The sequence below is a fragment of the Phyllostomus discolor genome, chromosome 1 (assembly GCF_004126475.2).
Source record: "Phyllostomus discolor isolate MPI-MPIP mPhyDis1 chromosome 1, mPhyDis1.pri.v3, whole genome shotgun sequence".
NCBI lineage: Eukaryota > Metazoa > Chordata > Mammalia > Chiroptera > Phyllostomidae > Phyllostomus > Phyllostomus discolor.
In genome coordinates this window covers 57,172,267-57,193,165 of record NC_040903.2, presented here as the reverse complement: position 1 = coordinate 57,193,165, position 20,899 = coordinate 57,172,267, and the positions used below count along the sequence as shown (strand labels likewise).

The window sequence follows — 20,899 nt, the reverse complement described above, 5'->3', positions numbered from 1 at the left end:
TCCAGATGTTTTATTTATTACTGGTTCCTTCCTTTTTAAATTGCAATTAATCATAAATTATTTTTAATGAAAAAATTTATGTTTATTTTCTTATAGAATACAGTCTCTGAGCAGCTTGAGAAGTGTTATTCCAGAGGTCAGATTTATATCTATGTGGGAGACATACTCATTGCTCTGAACCCTTTCCAGAGTCTGGGTCTTTACTCCACGGAGGTATGTGGTGTGCTTTGCATTCTCTTCCTTTATACTGATAATTACACTATTCAGGTATGTAAACTAATTTAAATTATGCCAAAGAAAGTTTTATTTAGTACCTTGAATAAACAGTTAAATAATTATTGTAAAAACATAGAGACAGGAAAAAATAAAAGATGGATTAATCTGGATGCCATATGTGGTCTTCCTTTTCCCGAAAGTATATGGCAGAATGTTACTTCCAGTTATTGATAACTAGTCTATGCTGAATGTCAGATCAATACACAGTTGCCTAAAAAATTGTCTACTCAATGTCTACCTCTAAACCAAGTGTTGGAGAATTAAAGATATAGTTACATTGTTTATATAGGTACTATATACTTAAGAGCCATAAAACCGGTCTTAGGAGTTTAACAATCCTTTAAACATGTTAATTCATTTTTAATATCAGGCCATATGTGTGTTATCTGAATATAAATATATAATTATCCATTATTCAACCCCTAGTGGTTTAAATATAGAATAGTATTCTGGAATTAAACTAAGCTCTTTTTAATTGGACCCATTCTCTCCTATTTGTGTACTCCAGAAAATTATTTAAGACAGGGCCTGAGTTATTTTTTACATGTAAAAAATACATAATACTTTCTTCCTCTACCAACTTAAAATTTACACAGTGAATTTAGGAACCTCAATTTAAGTTTCAGATGATTTTGCACTTTAGTGCAAATTCTGCCATCAATCAACTATATGATCTTAGACAAATCAAGTAAGAGAATGTGTGTAAAAGATGTGAAAGGAAAAAGTGGTGACCATATGTCAGACATTATCATGCCCAAGGAGTAGTCAACAAAATGATACTTGATTGACTTATTTTTAAAGGTTCTTTTACTTAAAGAAATAATAGTATTTTCAAACCATAAGTTCTATTTTGGAAGTGGTATGCACTCCCAAAAGAGTCTTTTTTTAAATACTGCTATGAGAGTGATACTATATCATATAATCATATCATATTTCATTTTGTGTCAGGCTTTTTTATTTTACATAATTTTACATGAATTGTGCATATATGTAAGTGTGTGGTGTGTGTAACATGTATGTAATGTTTGGTAACATAAAACTTTTTTTATGTTTTGCTTTAAAAAATTGGAGCTCTACCTATAAATAATCTAGGGTTTAAACAAAAACAATAGCCCTACAAAATGTGATATTTTTTAAACCCTTAGCATTCCAAACTATATATTGGAGCAAAGAGAACTGCCAATCCTCCTCACATTTTTGCAGTGGCTGACTTCGGCTACCAGTCAATGGTAACATATAATTCAGATCAGGTAAGGAAGGAGTCACACATTCTTAGGAACTCCTCCTACTTTCTTTTGCCGGCTGAATTGCATGTAAGAAAGCCTTCTCAAAGTTTCCTTTTCTCACTGTGCAGTGCATTGTTATCTCTGGAGAAAGCGGTGCTGGTAAAACTGAAAGTGCTCATCTTTTAGTTCAGCAGCTGACGGTGCTTGGAAAGGTACAGTTTATTTTTTCTCTGTCCTAATAGAAATATTTGTTACATATCAGAACCTAATATAACTAATTATATTAATAGTCAGTAATTCCCACATTTAATAATGCACAGGAATTATAAAACACACTTGTTATTCTTTGTGAGTTTAAAATATAACAAACAATATAAAAAGCATACGTTCTCCTTTGAGAATATTTTAACTTCTTTCACTCTTAGGTGGCAAAGCTTCATGCACATGATTTTCTCTTCTTTTAGCCCCAACACATTCACTGAATACTTGCTTTGTCTCTTTTTGTTACTAGCAGGTTAAAGAAGAGTCAATATTATAAAAATCAGTTGTATTTACATATTATACATATATACCTGCAATGATCAATTAGAAATTGAAATTTGAGTATAATTTACAACAGCACCAAAAATATTAACTATTTAAATCTAATTCTTACAAAACATGTTCAAGAGTTGTATGTTTAAAAGCATAAAAAGTTGATAAAATAAATCAAAAACACCTAAATAAATGGAGAGATATACTATATTCATGGATTAAAAGACTCGGTATTATTAACATGTCAGTTTTCCACAAAGTGAGCTGTAGATTCAATTCAATTACAATAAAAATCTCAGCAGTAATTTTTTTAAGATTTTATTTATTTTTTTAAGAGAGGGAAGGGAGGGAGAAAGAGAGAGAGAGAGAGAGAAACATCAATGTGCAGTTGCTGGGGGTCATGGCCTGCAACCCAGGCATGTGCCCTGACTGGGAACCGAACCTATGACACTTTGGTTCGTAGCCCATGCTCAATCTACTGAGCCACACCAGCCAGGGCAGCAGTAATTTTTGTAGAAAGAAATTGACAAGCTGAATCAAAATTTATATGGAAATGCAAAAGATCTATAATAACCAAATAATTTTGAAAAAGAACAAAATTGGAAAATTAATATTACTTGGTTTTAAGGCTTACTATGAAATGCAGTGGTTGTTAGATACAATATAAAATGTATAATGCATAAAGGGAAAATTATATTTTACCAAAATTAAGAATTTCTGTTCTCTGAATGACATTGTTATGAAAGTGATACCACAAGCTAGATACTCAAAGAAATTATTTCCATGTCTTATATCTAATAAAAGACTATATCCTTAATATATATGTATTTTAAAACTCTTAAAACTTAAGAAATCAAATACTTTTTAAATGAACAAAAAAACACTGATATAAGCAATGAATGAATCTCATTAGATGAAGTTTGGATGTTTCAAGTGCATTATGCCAGGTCAAAGAAGCCAGGTTCAGAAGAGTGCATACTATATGATTCAATTTATGTATCATTCTTACATATTTAAAACTATAGGAACAGGAACACATCAGCGGTTAACAGGGGCAGAGGATGGAGCAAGGTGTTGACTACAAAGATTAATGATACAATTTGTAGAGGGCAATGGAATTGTTTTATGTGTGGGTTGTAGTTGGGGTTATATGATTGTATAGTAAAAACTTTCAGAACTTCACACTACAGAGGATGAATCTTACTTTATTAAATTATGTCTTAATTTTTGAAAAGGGGACATTGATAATGGACACTTGGCTTGATTTTCTAGATAGAGCCCTTGAAGTGAAATAAGTCAAAAATTATGTGTTCATATTAAGCTAATACCTTTTAAAAATCACTGTGCACAATTTATCTTTCTGAAATTTTTCATTATGATCTAAATAGTTACAATTAGAGTCATAATTACATTTTTTCCTATCACTGTGATTGTAGGGATCTTGTGTTAAAAAATAGTGTGGATGAAAGGACAACCCTGTCTGTTAAAGGGTGAGGCTTAATAGTATCAAAACAACTGCTTAATTGAGTCTAATTCATTTTCAGCATGATGAGTTAAAAAAATTCCATGTTCCTATTAAAAATTGGTTAACTTGTTTTAATGTTTTCAATCATATGTATTGGTATAGAATAGAAATATACTTTGCTCAATGGATTTTTTATGAACTCTACTAACTAGACCTGTGACCCTGAAGGACTGGAAGAGCCAGAAGAGAGTGGGCAGGTGGTGCTACCTCAGGGCTGTCATCTCAGTTCCCTCCCTATCCCCTTGCCCATCGCTTCCCCTCTCTTTACAACTAGGATAAGTGTCATTCTAAAGGCTTTGAGCATAATAAAATAAGATATAATTTTGGACGGAGAAAGATGGTGATGCACAGCATACTATCCTGACATAGAAGAGTTGAACATCTGAATTAATTTAGACGAGTCTTTGTAATAAAATGGCCTTTACTATTCATTCTTGATTTGTGGGCCAATAGAGGTTTTTATCAGTAAAGGAATGTTGTTTTGTAGATGCCACCGAATTTGTTTATCTAATCTCTTTATCTTGTTCTATATCTAAAAATATGCTTTAATACTGATTAGGGATGGCCACCCATGCACACACACATACACACCTCAGAAACCTACCTTACAAGATCATATCATGTCTTTTACTTATCTTCTCAGTAAAGATATACCAGATACAAATATGGGATGCTAGGCAGATTGAATTTACAAATGTAAAATGCAGTTCTCAAAACCTTAGGGGCAGAAGCATAAAAGGGAGTAAAAATATTCTCTTCAACAAATGGTGCTAGGAAATTCAGAAAAGTATATTTCCAAAAAACGAAATTAGACCACCAACTTACACCATACACCAGAATAAACTCAAAGTGGACAAAAGACTTAAACATAAGCCTTGACACCATAAAAGTCCTAGAGGAAAACATAGGCAGTAAAATTTTGCATATACCACACAGCAATATTTTCACTGATACATCCTCTAGGATAAGAGAAATTAAGGAAAGAATAAACAAATGGGACCACATCAAATCAAAAAGCTTCCGAATGGCTAAAGGAAACATCATCAAAATGAAAAGGGAACAAACTGTATGGGAAAACATATTTGCCAATGATACATCAGACAAGAGTGTGATCTCCAAAATATGTAAAGAACTTATATGACTCAATGCAAGAAAGACAAACAATCTAATTTAAAAATGGGCAAAGGATGTAAGCAGACACTTCTCCAAGGACATACAGAGGGCCCATAAGCATATGAAAAAAAAGGAAGCTCAACATCATTAACCGTCAGAGAGATGCAAATTAAAACTACAATGAGATACCACCTCACACCTGTCAGAATGGCCATCATAAACAAATCAACAAACAGCAAGTGCTGGCAAGGATGTGGAGAAAGGGGAACCCTAGTGTACTGTTGGTGGGAATGCAGCCACTGTGGAAAACAGTGTGGAATTTCCTCAAAAAACTAAAAATGGAACTGCCTTTTGACCTAGCAATTCAACTTCTGGGATTATACCCTAGGAATCTGAAAACACCAATTCAAAAGAACCTATACACCCCAATGTTCATAGCAACACAATTTATAAGAGCCAAGTGCTGACAACAGCCTAAATGCCCATCAGTAAATGAGTTGATCAAAACACTGTGGTACGTTTACACAATGGAATACTACATGGCAGAAAGAAAGAAGGAGCTCCTACTCTTCAGGACAGCATTGGTGGAACAGAGTATTATGCTAAGTGAAATAAACCAGGTGGTGAAAGACAAATACCATTTGATCTCACCTATGGTGGAACCTAATAAACAAAAAAACAAACAAGCAAAATAGAACCAGGGGCATGGAAACAAGGAACAGACTGCGAGGGACTAGAGGAGAGGGGAGGGCATAAGGGAAGAAAGAAGGGGAAGGGCCTAGATAAGGAACAAGTGTAAATGACCCATGAGCATGGACAGCAGGATGGGCATTGACTGTGGGAGCATTGGGCAGAGGGGTGGTGGAGCAGGGGAGATCAAAGAGGGAAAATTGAGGCAACTGCAATAAAACAATAGTAAAAAATATCCCACAGAAGCCTCAACTCAAAAAAAAAAAACCTTTACTTAGCAGGGAACTAATGTACATGGATGAAGATGTTTTCTCATCTTTTTCATGGGTGCAAATCCAGCCCAACATTTTAAAAGAGCCAAGTTTGTTTCAATTCATGTTACTCTCTTTCAACCCTTATTACCTCTTTTAGAAATACCTGAAGTCCTATACACCCTTAAAACCTCACTGTGAATGCCCCCTTCAGCCCATTCACATTGTGCTGTAGTCTGTGTTCCAAAAATACCTATTGCTCTAGGCCCTGACTTAACAAAATTCCCAACTTTAACATAGCTAAACTCAGCAAGATATTACACTGCACATAATCTACCCGATCCAAAATTTCTACCAAGATGTGAATGACTGATACCTCCTTAAACTTCTCAGGGTGGAGGATGCTTTTCTAAAAGAGGTTGCTTTGTAATACAAATGAATTTCCACTTGGTAGAATTTCAAAGTGATAAAGACAAAAACATTACACTTGTTTGAGGAGAGGAGAATATGAAGTGGGGTAGGAAAAAAACACAGGGACAGGCAAGTAGGCCTTGACTGGGCTTCCACTCCCCCATCTACACTTCTAAGCTGTCCTCAGGTTTCCCAATTACTCCCTTTCCTCTGCTTTTGAATTTACAAATTATCTAAACTCCCTTAGTTGCAGGTTCAGCAGCTTCCATGAAAGCAGGGAAAATGGTTCTGGCTTTGGGGAACATTTGGATGGGGGCCAAGACTGGAAGAGGAGGAATAAAAAATAAGTGTACCTCAGTATGTATAAATTGTGTTGGCAAATAAGGGACTGAATGGAACTGTATTTGAATAGAAACAGCACAAAATGTCCCTTAGCCCCTCTAAGGGATCAAGGGGGTGAATGCACATATGGGAGGGGAGAAATAGGCTTGGTTGTCCCATCTGACAACACACCAAGTATATGCTCATATATGTTTATATATACATAAGGTGCTTGTCAAAGAAGAAACATTATATACAAATTAATTTTTAAATATAAACATTTTCTCTAGGCTAATAATATAACCCTTCAAGAGAAGATTTTACAAGTGAACAATTTGGTGGAAGCCTTTGGCAATGCCTGCACTATTATAAATGACAATTCCAGCCGATTTGGAAAATATTTAGAAATGAAATTCACCCCTTCTGGAGCCGTGGTGGGAGCACAGATTTATGAATATCTTCTGGAAAAATCCCGAGTTATCCACCAAGCTCTGTAAGTTCACATACAATCTCTCCTATTTTAGGGAAACAAGCAAAGATATGTGTCATAAGCAGCATACTTATCACAAGTGACATGTGTGCCCCAAGCAGCATGTGTGTTGTAGGTGACAAGTTTCATAAGCAACATATGCATCACTAGTGACATTTGTACCATCTGTGATGTGCATGTCATTAGTGACCTGTGTGTCCTGAAACTGTGTGCCCTAAACAGCGTATGTGTCACAAGTGGCATGTGTGTTCCTTTTGACAGTTTGTAGATGAATGACAAAGCTTCTTCTCTGGCCTAATAATTCCAAGATATCTTTGTTATTTTTATGAGGAAACTATAGTCACAACATCAGAGTTCTATCCCAGTGGTTATATATTATTTTTAAGTGAGCAAGTTAAAGTCTTCCATTTTTTATGTTGGTTTTATGCTAGATATACCTACATTATTGTAGTAATATGTCATGGTTAATCCATGGGAACCCAAGCTCTTGTTATGTAGTAGCACATTATTATTTAATATGCATGCCTTCAAATTTGCTGTCATTCAACTATGAGTAAATTGTGAATACAAATTGCCTGGAATCCAGCTCCTGAGCTCAGTTCTCAGTGTGGAAAATTATTCATTAGTCCTCAATTCAAGATATATAAGGAAAGACTATTAGGTAAATATGGTTTTTAATTATGGCTCTGAGACACATAGGTCCCCTTTGGATAAGATATTTAAATTTTAAAGGCCCTTCTAGGATCTTGGTTCTGAAAGTTACTATGTGTATCATTTGAAATATTTAATCTCTCCATACCTCAGTTTTTTGTCTTTGAAATAGAAATAGCAATAGTCCTCCCTATCGATTAAGATAATGCCTGTCAAGTATTTGTACAATGAATAGCACACAGTAAGAACCCATCATTTTAAGCTATTATTGTCAGTAATAGTGTTGATAATTTCATGAAGATTCAAATAACATCTAGCACAGACATAGAAGTCTGAAGATGTTCTGTAAACAGCAGCTATCATTATCAAAGTGCACCCTGTGCCCAGAACTTAGTGGACATGCATAGGTGGCCATTGCCACCCATACTTAGAGGGACCTTGGGGTCTTATGCAGATGCGGAGCCTTAACTTGTTCTCAGAAGAACATGTCCTGCTCTCGTAACTGTGTAAGATTCTCCTTCAGGCGTTTGGGAAGATCTACCTAAGAGGCTAAATTATTGAGATTTAGATGGTGCCACCCTGTTGCATAATGTCAGAGGGCACCACTCATATTGGGTTCTGTGGAGCATCATTCACATGGAATAAACTGGACAGTGATGCCCTAGGTTAAACACAGAAATAATTTCATGAATGCTTATTGAGATATCATAGGATACATTCTAGATAATTGCTCAATTAGGATTATATTTTAGGCATGCTATAAACTAAGTAAACTTTTTTTCCAGCTCTCCTAAAGAGCTAGTCTAGTTTACTACATTGTTTATTGAGGAAAAGCACTCCGAGTTCCAAATTTACATTCAGGTTGAAATACAACTCAGTTATAATTTGAGCACAACTGCCTTACCATTTTTCCATTTTTCTGTTTTTTACATCTTTTTTTACTTAACTTCAATTGTATTTTTAAATCCCAAAGAAGCTTTTTGTAATCTTTAAAAATGAAATATAATGGAAGAAATCTTAGTAGGTCCATTTTTAAATTATAACTGTAAATGTACTCTATCAGTCAGGGCACTGAAAGCAAAGGTCTAGTTCAAAGAGTTTAACTGAGATGATTATCAGCCGAAGTAGAGAGGGCATCAAAGAACCAAGAATAAATGTGAGACACCCACAGAAAAACAGCAGCGAGGAACTAGTACTACCCTTGGTCTAAAGGGCCCAAGGAGAGAACAGCATTGCACCATATGGTGAGAGCCATAGCTCTGGGGGACAGGCTGTAGAACAGGACCTGTTAATTTAGGGAGTACAGCCTCTGTGAGGGGCCAAGGGGGCAATACTGGACTTCTGTCTTTTCCCTCCCTGCCATCTCCTGCCTGTGCTTCCTAGTGCACAAGCCCCACTGGAAAGCAGAGAAGGCTGGAGCCTAGGTGGGTACCGCAATCTGGCAAAGAACAGAAAATGGGTCTCAGGAGGCAGAGGAGAATCAGAGCAGTTATTTTTTTTGTTGTTGTTGAATTTAGCATTTCTTTGTAGGGAACAAGTTCTCTTCTTCACTTTTCAACTCAAGTCATCCCACCCCAATCTCTGACCATGTTTATTTTTATATTTTTAATAATGGCACTATCATATAAGTTGTGGCTTAAGTCCCTTATTCTAAAGAAGTTTTTAAAAGAGGTTGCTTTAATTTCACTTGTAAGTATAAATTATAGCTGTTTCACTGCCTTTTCTCCCATGCTACAGTTCACTTCAGCAAGCCTCAATTGCATTTCTCTTGCACTCACAGCACCTTACCAGACCCCACAGGAGATATGAACAGAGTGCACATGTGGTGCTCTCTACGGTGCAGGAAGCAACAGTGTTCCTCATGGAGCAATCACTGTGTCACGCATTGTGCTAAGCACTTTATAACCATTATTCTTTTAATTCTCACAGTGATGTGGCAGGATATTATTGTCTCCTTTATACATGAGGAAATGAAGACTAAGAGAATTGTAATAAGTTACATGATATCAAGAAGCTAATAAATGACTGAGTTGGGATTTGAACCCATGTCTGTTTGGCTACAAAGTTCATCATTCATTCATCCATTCATCCATCCATCCATCCATCCATCCATATGGCAAATGTTTATTTAGTGCCTACTAGGTTCCAGAAACTGTTCTAGGCAGAGAAGATACAGAGCTAAGGATTCCTGCAGTAAAGCAGTTCACCGTCTTTTGGAAATCCGTGTATACTTGGACACAAAGCATGCTGATCACCTGTTGGTTTCTAATCTCTCACAAAAGTAGGCAATGGGTCCATCTGCTATGTGCGAGCAGGGAGATGGCAGATTGAGGGATTGAGGAGACTGCACATCTTAGAGGAACAACTCTTAGTGGAGGGAGCTGTAATTAAAAATGAAAAATCAAAAGCCCTGTTTCATGAATATTCTATAGTGCTTATGAATACAAAGTTGTACTGTTGGCTTTCTAAGCCTTATTGCTGACCACTTTGTCAAAGATTCAACCATTTTACAGTTGGAGTAAGCCACACCCTTATGAGGACCTTGCCACCATTTTGAGGGTGTTTGAGCCCTTGGCTACATAATGATTCCTAGGATCTAGAGCAGATGAACACACATGAGACACCCCGGAGGACCTTCCTGAAAATGGCTCAGTGGGACTCTGAAGAAGTATTATAAGACACACAAGGGTGTGGCCAGAGACAGAGAAATACTCTGGTAACTTGCTGAGACCCTGTTTGTCCCCAACCATTGTGACCTGGGAAGCACTGATCATAGGAGCACGTATGGAATGGGATGGTCCTCTGCCTACTTAGGCACACCTTTGACATGGTTAGGGCAAGTCATGAAATGGCTACATTTGGCAGTACCTCTCTCCTGCTTCTTTAACTCTCTGAATGTTTGTCTACTGACGGTCAGTATATTTCCTATACTATCTCCAGGTCCTGTCAAATTACAGTTCTTTAAACACAAACTGATAATTAAAGAGAAAACTACCAATTCTGAGTGTCTCCATTTATGACTCACTTCTCTGGTTGTACACTGTGTCATGTAAGCATTAAAGGTGTGACACACAGAGCAGTCACATGATTTCATTAGAACAAAGCAAACTGAATTGCATGCTGTGCCAGCCTTAGAGAAGTTTCATTACTTTGTGCTGAGAAAAGACAAGAACTAAAATTTTCATTTTGTTCTAACCCCACAGTGCTAATCTTCATTGAAGTGTTACTGGTGACTCTGGGTGTGTGGAGAGTGTGAACACAGCCATTCTCAACGCTCTCCAGTCCTCACTGCAGCCTCTGAGCCAGTGGACCACCCCTTTTCTCAAAAGTTCCCCTGCCATTGCTTCTATGATGGGATTCCCTGATTCTTCTCACACCTCTCTGAATTCTGCTCCCCTGACTTAGCTTCATCCATTCATTTCTAAAATGTCTGTTGCCCTTGATGTTTCTTTTCTCCTTCATTGATCAATTCATATTGCACAGACTATCTCTCCCCCGACACACAGGCACACCCTGTTAGTTCTGTTTCTCTGGAGATTCCTGACTAATACAGCCACAGAGAAGAGTGCTTGTGTAGCAACAATTTAGCATCTTCTGACCAAGTCCCTCTTGTAACATTCAAACTTTTATGATGGGGTGGGAGCCTCGTAGTAACTGAAAGAGGAGTCATATGAAAAGAAATAAAGACAGCAAGTCATTAGGGTTTGAGGCTTATACTGAATTTAGCCCCTGTAGGGGGAACCCTTCTCTTCCCCAGGCCCAGACTCAGTGTGATAATGGAGTGAATAGTCAAGTGAAGATTTAGAACCATCCCATACTAGAGGAAGGTGCAGTGAGAGAATGAAAACAGCAATCCAACAAGACAGAGGCGAACCCAGAGTCTCCAAATGGACGAATGTGGCCTTCAGAATCGAAGTACAGCAGGGCCAAAGAAGGACAATGCAGACAATGAACCTGGGAAGCAGGAAAATCAGCCTTCTCTGTTTCTGAAGAGAACTTGCCCGACCTTGGAGAGAAAGCATGATCCATTTCAGGAACTCTCCCAAGCCACAGAGAAGACAAGGAAAGTAAAAGTAGGAAAAGGGGACCCTGAGGTCTCAGCAGTTATGCTGTGGACCATCCTGAGCCAAAGACTCACCATGTGACCCACATTCCTTCCCTGAATTATATTATTGCAGAGTCTGGGAATGTTGTTTATGTGTAGAACCACATAGTCACACACCCCGGAAATGGGGGAGGGATCTGAGCTGCGCATGTGTGACTGCAGACTTTGCCCCCTTGCTAACCATGGCAGAAGAGGGGCAAAGAAGAACATGGCTGACCCTGGCCTTCGCTGGTTGGAAGGCTGGATGCTCCCATTGGCTTTCAGCATGCATGGGATTCTGGGAGAGGACTTTTGAAATGAAGCATACCAAGCAGCAAAAAGTCAGTTGGTTCTTTTCCCTCCCCTGGGTGGGGAGCATGTCAATAGTCTCCAGTGGGCCTGTGAGCAGATGCGTGGGGCACAGACTCCAAAAGATGCCTGAAGCTGGATGGCAACTAGAGACCAACTAAGCTACCTACATTTATGATACTGTTTGGGTGAGAAAAGAGGTTCCTGGTGCAACCTTGAACTGATCTGGCAGAGGAAGAGGGGGTGATTTTTCTTTGGGTGTCTTAGAGGGAACAGCCCTTGAGGCAGAAACTTGCCATTACTTCCAGAAACATTGGTGGTAGTAGTCAGCACTATGAACAGATTTTTGTTCTTGTGTTATTTTCAGTTCTTCAACCTATGTAGAAGTTGTAATGATAAATATTTAAATATGTTATACTCTGACTTTTCCTTTCCCCTTACTTTTGTTACCTAGGTATTTTAGGCCAAAATTTGTCACTAAACAAAAGATTCCTTTCTTTTCCACCAAACTCCATCTTTGGAGATTTGCCTGGCAGGCAGAGAGCAGTAGGACCCCCTCTACTGTTTGGGTTTGTAACAAAAGGAAGACAAGAAAAGGAAGAGAAGGTGGACCATCCAGAGCCAGAGACTCACCATGTGATTCACATTCCTTTAATTATATTATTCCAGAATCTGGAAATGCTGTTTATATATAGAACCACAGAATCATAGAACTTGAGACTCATAATAGATTTCTCATACAGTGAGAAAACTGAGCCCCACAAAGTCAGTGTAACAATGTGGGCTTTGGATTCAAACAGCCCTGGTTTGAATCCAGTTTAGTCATCAACCCTGACCTGAGAGGAGATTGGTAACTGCTCTAAGCCTCAGTTTCCTTGTATGTAAAATGAGGGAAGTGTATTCACAATAACCAGGGGATTATGGCAGGTAAGTAAGATAATGTAGTGCTTATGATCATCTGGCATGCTGTCTATATGTATTATTAATTTGTTTCTTTTTCTCTCTGCTCCACTGGCATGTAAACTCCAAGAAGTTAGGGATCTTCTATTATATTTTTTCCATTACCACATATCCCCCTTATATTCCACTTCCCCCCACCCCCCACAATCACCACACCATTGTCCATGTCCATGAGTCCTTTTTCCTTTTTGCTCAACCCCTCCACCCTCTACCCTTCCTCCCCTTTAGCTGTCATCCTGCTCTCTTAGGAGTCTGTCGCTATTTTGCTTGTTAGGGATTTTTGACTGTTTGCTCCTGCTGCATCCCAGTGCTTGCAAGAGTGCCTGGACTCACTTTCAAACAGCCATTGAGTGATTCATATAAAATGCTTAGTAGTGTCTGGAATTCAACGACAATGATTGTTGAAAATAATACCAATGAGAACAACCACAAAGCCAAAATCCAGTATCCCAGGAAACTCATATTGGCACTCACAGTTGTTCTGATAATTATATTGCCAAGTAATTTTAATGATTAATAAATATTCCTACTAACCACCTTACTGAAAATATCTTACTTTCTTAGTGGAGAAAAAAATTTTCATGTTTTTTACTACATCTATGCTGGTTTAGCTGAAAAGAAGAAACTAGCCCATTACAAGCTTCCTGAAAACAAGCCTCCCAGGTAATTCAGCAGATTGTACTTTTCACAAATAATACTTTAACTTTCCACTTAATTTTAGATGTTCACTTATCCTACCATATTTTTTTCAGATACCTACAGAACGATCTCCTCAGAACAATACAGGACATGACAAACAATAGTTTCTATAAATCTCAGTATGAATTAATTGAGCAATGTTTCAAAGTCATAGGTTTTACAATGGAGGTGAGTATGAAAGACATTTGAACTGCTTTGGGAAGTATCTTTTCATCATGGCTAATTGCAAGAGTTAGCAACTATCGAGTGATTAATGTATGCCAAGCATTATGCTAAGTGCTTTACATGGGTCATCCTTTTAATTACTCAAGTAACCTTATGAGATGAGTAGAATTATAATGTTTATAGATATGGAAACAGTGTTCTTGAGGTGTAACTGAATTTGGTTTTGTTCTTAATCTTTTATTTTACATATACTTGCATCTCCTGCATATGCAAAATTTTACATATGCATAAGTGCAATCATATTACACGTTATTTTCTAGTGCAATCTTTTTTTATAACAACTTCATTAACATAATTCATGTACCATACAAGTCAGCCATTTAAAAGTACATTTTTTAAAATCCTCACCCAAAGATATGTTTATTGATTTTAGAGAGAGAGGAAGGGAGAGAGAGAGAGAGAGCATGCGAGAGAGCGAGAGAGAAAAATATTGATATGAGAGAGAAACATGGATCAGTTGCCTTCCATATGCTCCCTGACCAGGGATCGAACCTGCAACCTAGGTATGTGCCCTGACTGGGAATCCAACCTGCAACTTTTTTGGTGTATGAGAATGTCACTCCAACCAACTGAGCCGCCCAGCCAGGGCAAAAGTACCTTTTAATGACTTTTAGCATATCCACAGGTGTCTGTACCCATCACCATCATCATTTTTAGAATATTTTCATGTTCTAAAGTTTTCACCCCAAAAAAGAAACATGCTAGAAGCAGTTTCTCCTCATTCCTATCCCACCTCTGCTTTCTATCACTATAAATCTCTTTATTATGGACATTTTACATAAATAGAGTCATGCCATGTGCCATCCTTTGTGACTGGCTTCTCTCATTTAATACAACATTTTCAAACTTCATCCATGTTGTAGCATGTATCATTACTTTATTTCTTATTATTGTTGAGTAATATTCCATTTTATGGATATGCCTCATGTTATTTGTTCATTCTTCAGTTTGTTGCCATTTAGGCTGTTTCCATTTATTGGCCATTATGAATAATACTGCTATGAACATTTGTGTACAATTTTTATGTAGATGTAAGTTTTCATTTCTCCTTGGTATATAACTAGGCATGAAACTACTGGATCATAGAGTAATTCTATGTTTAATCTTTTGAGAAACTGCTAGACTTTTCCAAAGTGGGTATATAATTTTACATTCCAACCAGCAGTATAGGAAGTTTCCAATTTCTTCATCTTCTCCCCAACACTTAGTTTTTATGTCTTCTTGATCATAGCCATTCTAGTGGGTGTGAAGTGGTATCTCACTGAGGTTTTGATTTGCATTTCCCTAACTGGCTTATGATGCTGAACTTCTTCTCATGTACTTATTGGTCATTTTTATATCTTCTTTGAAGAAAAGATCTATTCAGACCTTTTGCCTAATCATTTGCCTTTTTATTATTGAGTTGTAACTATTCTTTAAATTTTAAATACAAGTTTCTTATCAGATATATAATTTGCAAAATTTTTCTTTTTTTTAAGATTTTATTTATTTATTTATTTATTTGACAGAGGGGAAGGGAGGAAGAAAGAAAGAGAGAGAAACATCAATGTGTGATTGCCTTGCATGCACCACCTACTGGAGACCTGGCCCACAACCCAGGCATGTGCCCTAACTGGGAATCAAACAGGCAAGCCTTTGGTTCACAGGCCAGCACTCAATCCATTGAGCCACACCAGCCAGGGCGCAAACTTTTTCTTCCATTTATTGTCTTTTCACACTCCTGATGGTGTCCTTTGAAGCATACAAGCTTTTTCTGATGTCCAGTTTATCTATTTTTTTCTCTTGTTGCTTTTGATTTCAGTGTCATACATAGAAATGACTGCTAAACCAAAGTCATGAAGAATTTTGGCTAAGCTTTCTTATATGAGCTATATAATTTTAGCTCTTACATTCAAGTCTTGGTTCCACTTTAAGTTGATTTTTGTGTCTGACTTGAGATAGGGGCCCAGCTTCTTCTGCATGTGATATTAGGTTGTATCACAACCATTTGTTGAAAAGACTGTTCTTTTACATTGATTGGGCCTGGCACCCTTGTTGAAAATCAATTGACCACAAATGTATAGAATTACTCATGAGCTCTCAATTCTATTACTTGGATCTCTGTATCTGTCTTTATTCCAGTACCACACTGTCTTAATTACCACAGCTTTGTAATAAGCTTTGAAATTGGGATGTGTGACCCCTTCAACTTTATTCTTCTTCAAGATTGTTTTCGGTTTCTTGAACTTCTATATGAGGATCAGCTTGTCAATTTCTAGTGCAGTATTTTTTAAAAACTTCCCTTTTTATCAGTTCTGCCTTCTCTATCCTACCCCCTTTCATCCATATCTGCTCTCTTTCTTCCACCAGCTAATGGATAGTAACAATCCAGCATACATAGTCTAGTACTCCATATTTATCTCCCTGCTCATAAAATCTTACTTGTAGATACTCCACACATATACACACTCTACACCACACACATAAACACAAATGTGTACATGCACCTTTATCTGGAGGGTTAGCTATTGTTTTATTAATATGAGATTATATTACATACACTCTTCTATACCCAGTTTTTCTCACTCATCAGTACTTTGTGAAAATCCCTTCAAGTCACCTAGTATAGCATTAAATCAGTTCTCTTAAAGGCATCATAGTGTCCTGTGGTGTATACTACTTTTTATTTAGCCATTCAGCTATGACTGGGCATACAACTATTAATGTTTCCAGATCTTTATCACAATAAGCAAAGCCAAAATATGTCTTTATTTATTAGTGTTTTTATTTCTATGGAATAAGTCTCTAGTAATGGTATTGTTTGGTCAAATGGTATATGTATTTTAAATTTGAATATGAATTGCAAAAGTGCCTTCCAAGAATTCTGAAATACTTAATATTTCCACCAGCAATGTATAAAAGTGCCTTCTTCGTCCCCACCCCTGCCTACCATGCACTGTAGCTTTTTCAATATTTGCTTATCTGATGGGTGAAAGTAACATCTCATTTCCAATTTGCATATCTTTAACTAATAGTGAACTTGAACATATTTCCATTTGTTTTCTGGCTGCCTGGGTTTGTGTTTTTATGAATTGTGTATTTATGTATGTTGCCCTTTTAATATAGTTTTAATTAAATTTATTGGGGTGACTTTGGTCTGGAGGGTCACATAGGTTTCAAGTGTACATTTCTATGATACATAATCTGTATATTGCATCATGTACTCACCACCCAAAGTGGTGATCATCTTCCATCACCATATAATGGTCCTCTTTACCTTTTACTATCTTCCCCACCCTCTTCCCTCTGATAATCACCATAGTTTTCTGCATTGGTTACAGTTTTACATCCCACACATGTGTAAAATCATATGGTTCTTAGATTTTTCTGACTTATTTTGCTTAGCATAACATTCTCAAGGTCCATCCGTATTGTCACAAATGGCAGTATTTAATCTTTTCTTATGGCTGAGTAGTAGTCCACTGTATGTATGTACTACATTTTCCCTGTCCAATCATCTGTTGAAAGACACTTTGGTTGCCTCCACATCTTGGCCACCATGAATAATGCTTTAGTGAACCTAAAGATATATAAATCTTTGTAGTCTGTACCAATATTCTGTTGACTTGATTAGAGTGGTTTGATGCTATGTTTTTCTGCTAAGGCATCATACCTAGTAAGGTAAGTCCTGTTCTCACTTTCCATGCTTTTCTCAGCTATTGTCTGACATTTAATTTTCCATATAAATTTTAAAACCAACTTATTCAATTCTCAGACCCTCAGTTGAAATCCTAATTAGAATTGTATTAAATTTATATGTTAATTTGGGGGCATTGCCATTTTTATGATATTATGTCTTCTCATCCCAAGTCATGGTATGCCTTTCCATTTGTTTAGATGTTGTCTGTTTTATAATTTATAGTTTATTCATCTAGAACTTGTTTGATTTTTACATCTCTTTCTAACTATGTAATGGTGGTTTTGAGTGTTATTCTAAATGAAATGTTTTTTCCATTGGTAACTTTCTCTAAGTATGTAATCATGTCACCTGCAAAAAGAATGGTTATTTTCCCTTTTTCTGCCAGTTATTTCTTTTTCTTTTGTGCACTTAGAGCATCTAAGACTTAGAATCTAAGCCAATATTAAGCAATAATGATTACAGCTTGCCTCCTTTTTTAGGTTCTAGTTTTAAGTAAATTAGTTTTAGTGTTTTGTTCTCATTTCTGATAAAAAACACATCATAAATAATATCCTTTTATTGATGCTTTGCTTAGAGTTTTTGTTATGAATCCTGCTGAATTTCATCAAATGTTTTTTATTATCTAATGATATAATCATATTTTTCTAAAGCCATATGTTGATTTTTATTATTATGTTGAGAGATTTCTAAATATATAAGTATCCTTACATTTCTGGAATAATCATAATATACTCAAACTATATTTCTCTTTTGACACATTTTTGGACTCTATGTCCTAGTTTTATTTAGAATTTTTGCATCTCTTCATTAATGAGATTTATCTATTGTTTTAATTTTCTTTTATGTCCTTACCAGATTTGAGAATTAAAATTATGACAGTGAGCATTTTTATCTTTCTTCTTTGGCCTGTAAGAGTTTAAATCAGAGTTCAAATCAGTTCCCAATATCTCTTAAGATATAAAGCACTTAGACACAAATAGCTAAGTTCCAACCAGACTATATAAAAATTTCCATGGAAGTAACCTAGTCACCCATGTCTTTTACAAGCATCCCTGGTGATCCTTACTAATTAGAGAAGATTGGAGAACATTAGTTTTTAAAACTTTGAACTAAGATGAGACAAAACTTAGCTGCATGTGCCTCTGGTCCTGGGGCCTTTTTTATACTGAGTCTTTAATCACTTTCTGATTCTTCTGTGGTAATTACCTGCTCAAATTTTTCTTTTCTTTCTTTTATTTTTTGGTTGTCTGTATTTTGTTAAGGCTACAATCAAATCTGAGGCCATAGATTGATTGATAAATTTTATTATAATACTTTTAATTTATTTTATATCTCTAGTTGCATTTTCTTTCACATTCTAGTGTTATATATTTATTGGTTTTGTTCTCTTCTTATCTTTAATTAAGCTTACAGGAAGTTTTCAATCCTAAGAATAAAAATGAAAACAAAACAACAGCTATTAAATATATTTACCCATCCTATAACTTTTTTCATTATCTGTATTATGGATTTTAATTTTACTTTTATATATGTTTATTAATTTAGTCATTTGGTTTGTTTCATTGTTCTTTTTTAAAAAAGCAAATACTTGGTATCTCTTTTCTTCACTTATCTTTTTTAATAATGAAGGCATTTAAGGATATAAATTTACTCCTGAGTAATAAAGATTTCTTTCTGTACCATTGGTTGTAGTTTTTAATTTTTACAACAAAATATGTTGTTTAATAGGCTTTTAAAGAAACTTTCAGACTCTGTTCTTAGCAGTTTACTGTTTGTGGTATTGATTTGATCCAGTGATAAAGAATAGTTCATGGAACTTCTGGTAAAATAGAAGCGTAAATATGGTAATTGGAACCTCCCACAACCACATCAAAATTGCAACTAAACTACAGAACAACCATCACTCAGAAGCACCTGAATTCCAGCTGAATGTAAGTCCTACAACTAAGGATATATAGAAGAAGCCACTTCAAGACTTTAGGAGGGGTGTGGGCTTGGAAGGGGCTGGTCCTACACCCAGGTGTGATGGATAAAAATCAGGAGGGACATCTCAGCTGCAGAGGTCTCTCTTGAGGAGTGAGGGGATCCAGGTCCAGCCTAAGTACAAGTGCCAGAAAGAGAAGTTCCCATTACTTCTGGCTATAAAAACCAGTGGGAATTGTGTCTGAGTGAGACAAAGTCTTCTGAAATCACAGGCAGTTCCTTTTAAAGGGCCTACCCATATGGGACTCATTTGCTCTGAGCTCCAGTCTTGGAACAACAGCTCAGAAAGCACCAGGGACATATCGGGAGGAACTGAAGTGGCTGGCATCAGGGCAAGAGCTGGAAAGGCAGCTTTCTTTCAGCCAGAAGTACTGTCAGAGACCATTGATCCTTTTCTGAGCCCTTCCCCGACACAGCCCGTGCCATATCTGAGTCTCCATCAACTATAGCCCCGCTCTGATAATTCCCTAAGACCCTGCCATACCCAGCTTGCAGGTCCATACAAACTGTTTCCAATGGCTTTTCAATAAAAATGGCCGGTCTTGGTTCATACTTCAGACATTCCTAAAATCTCTCAAACAAGCAGCATCTGGCCTCAGGAAGCTCCATACCTCTCATCAAGTGGTCCCAGGCCTATCCCTAGTGGCAGTCAGTATTGCTTCACAGCTTGGCCTGTCCTAGACACCTCCAAGCCCAGCACAAGTAGCAGCCATGTGCAGATGGCTTTGTAGTCCATGGTGGGCAGCCCCAGCTACAACTCAGGTGGTGACTGACCTTGACCACCACCTGCTGAGAGGCCCCAGAGCCGGCACACCCTTTAGACAGCTTCACAATACCACATCACAACCACCCAACCACCCAACCACCCAACCACCTCCACAGTGATATGCTCAAGAGGTAGGCTCAGAGGGCACCAGAGCCCTGATTAAGTATACCCTGTTCCATAGGGTGGTACCCTGCTTCACAAATGAACCCTCCACAGTGCTCATAGCCAGTTTTTGCAGCCAACCAGCTTGGGGGTAAATCCCTCCCATTGACATGCCAATAGCTATCAAGACTCAATTATAACAGGAGGATGTACATGACCCACATGGGGTATGGGTGTGCCCTGCTTGAGTGAATAGGAAGGCTGTGCCACTGGACCCTACAGAACACCTACTACATAAGGCCACTTTACTAAGCCAGGAAGATGTAGCAGCTCTACCTAATATATAGAAACAGAAACATGGGGAGCTGCCAAACTGAGGAGACAAAAGAAACAAGTCTCAAATGGAAGAACAGAACAAAACTCCAGAAAAAGAGCTAAATAAAATGGAGACAAGCAATGTACTAGATACAGAGTTTGAAACCCTAGTTATAAGGATGCTAAATGAACTTAGGGGAAGAGTAGATGAATATAGTACAAACTTCAATAGCATAAAAAAGACATGAAAACTATAAAAAGAGCAAGTCAGAAATGAAGGAAACAGTAA

General features: G+C 37.1%; 1 protein-coding gene across 1 annotated transcript in view; it reads left to right on the top strand.

The window, feature by feature from the left end:
- MYO3A (myosin IIIA) overlaps window positions 1-20,899 on the top strand; it is a 204,354-nt gene that overhangs the window by 78,314 nt on the left and 105,141 nt on the right. Inside the window, exons 10-15 of the mRNA XM_028507652.2 lie at window positions 97-213; window positions 1,422-1,526; window positions 1,631-1,714; window positions 6,638-6,840; window positions 13,406-13,504; window positions 13,594-13,708. Of these exons, the coding sequence (XP_028363453.1) occupies window positions 97-213; window positions 1,422-1,526; window positions 1,631-1,714; window positions 6,638-6,840; window positions 13,406-13,504; window positions 13,594-13,708 (723 nt within the window). The remainder of the gene's footprint in view (window positions 1-96; window positions 214-1,421; window positions 1,527-1,630; window positions 1,715-6,637; window positions 6,841-13,405; window positions 13,505-13,593; window positions 13,709-20,899) is intronic.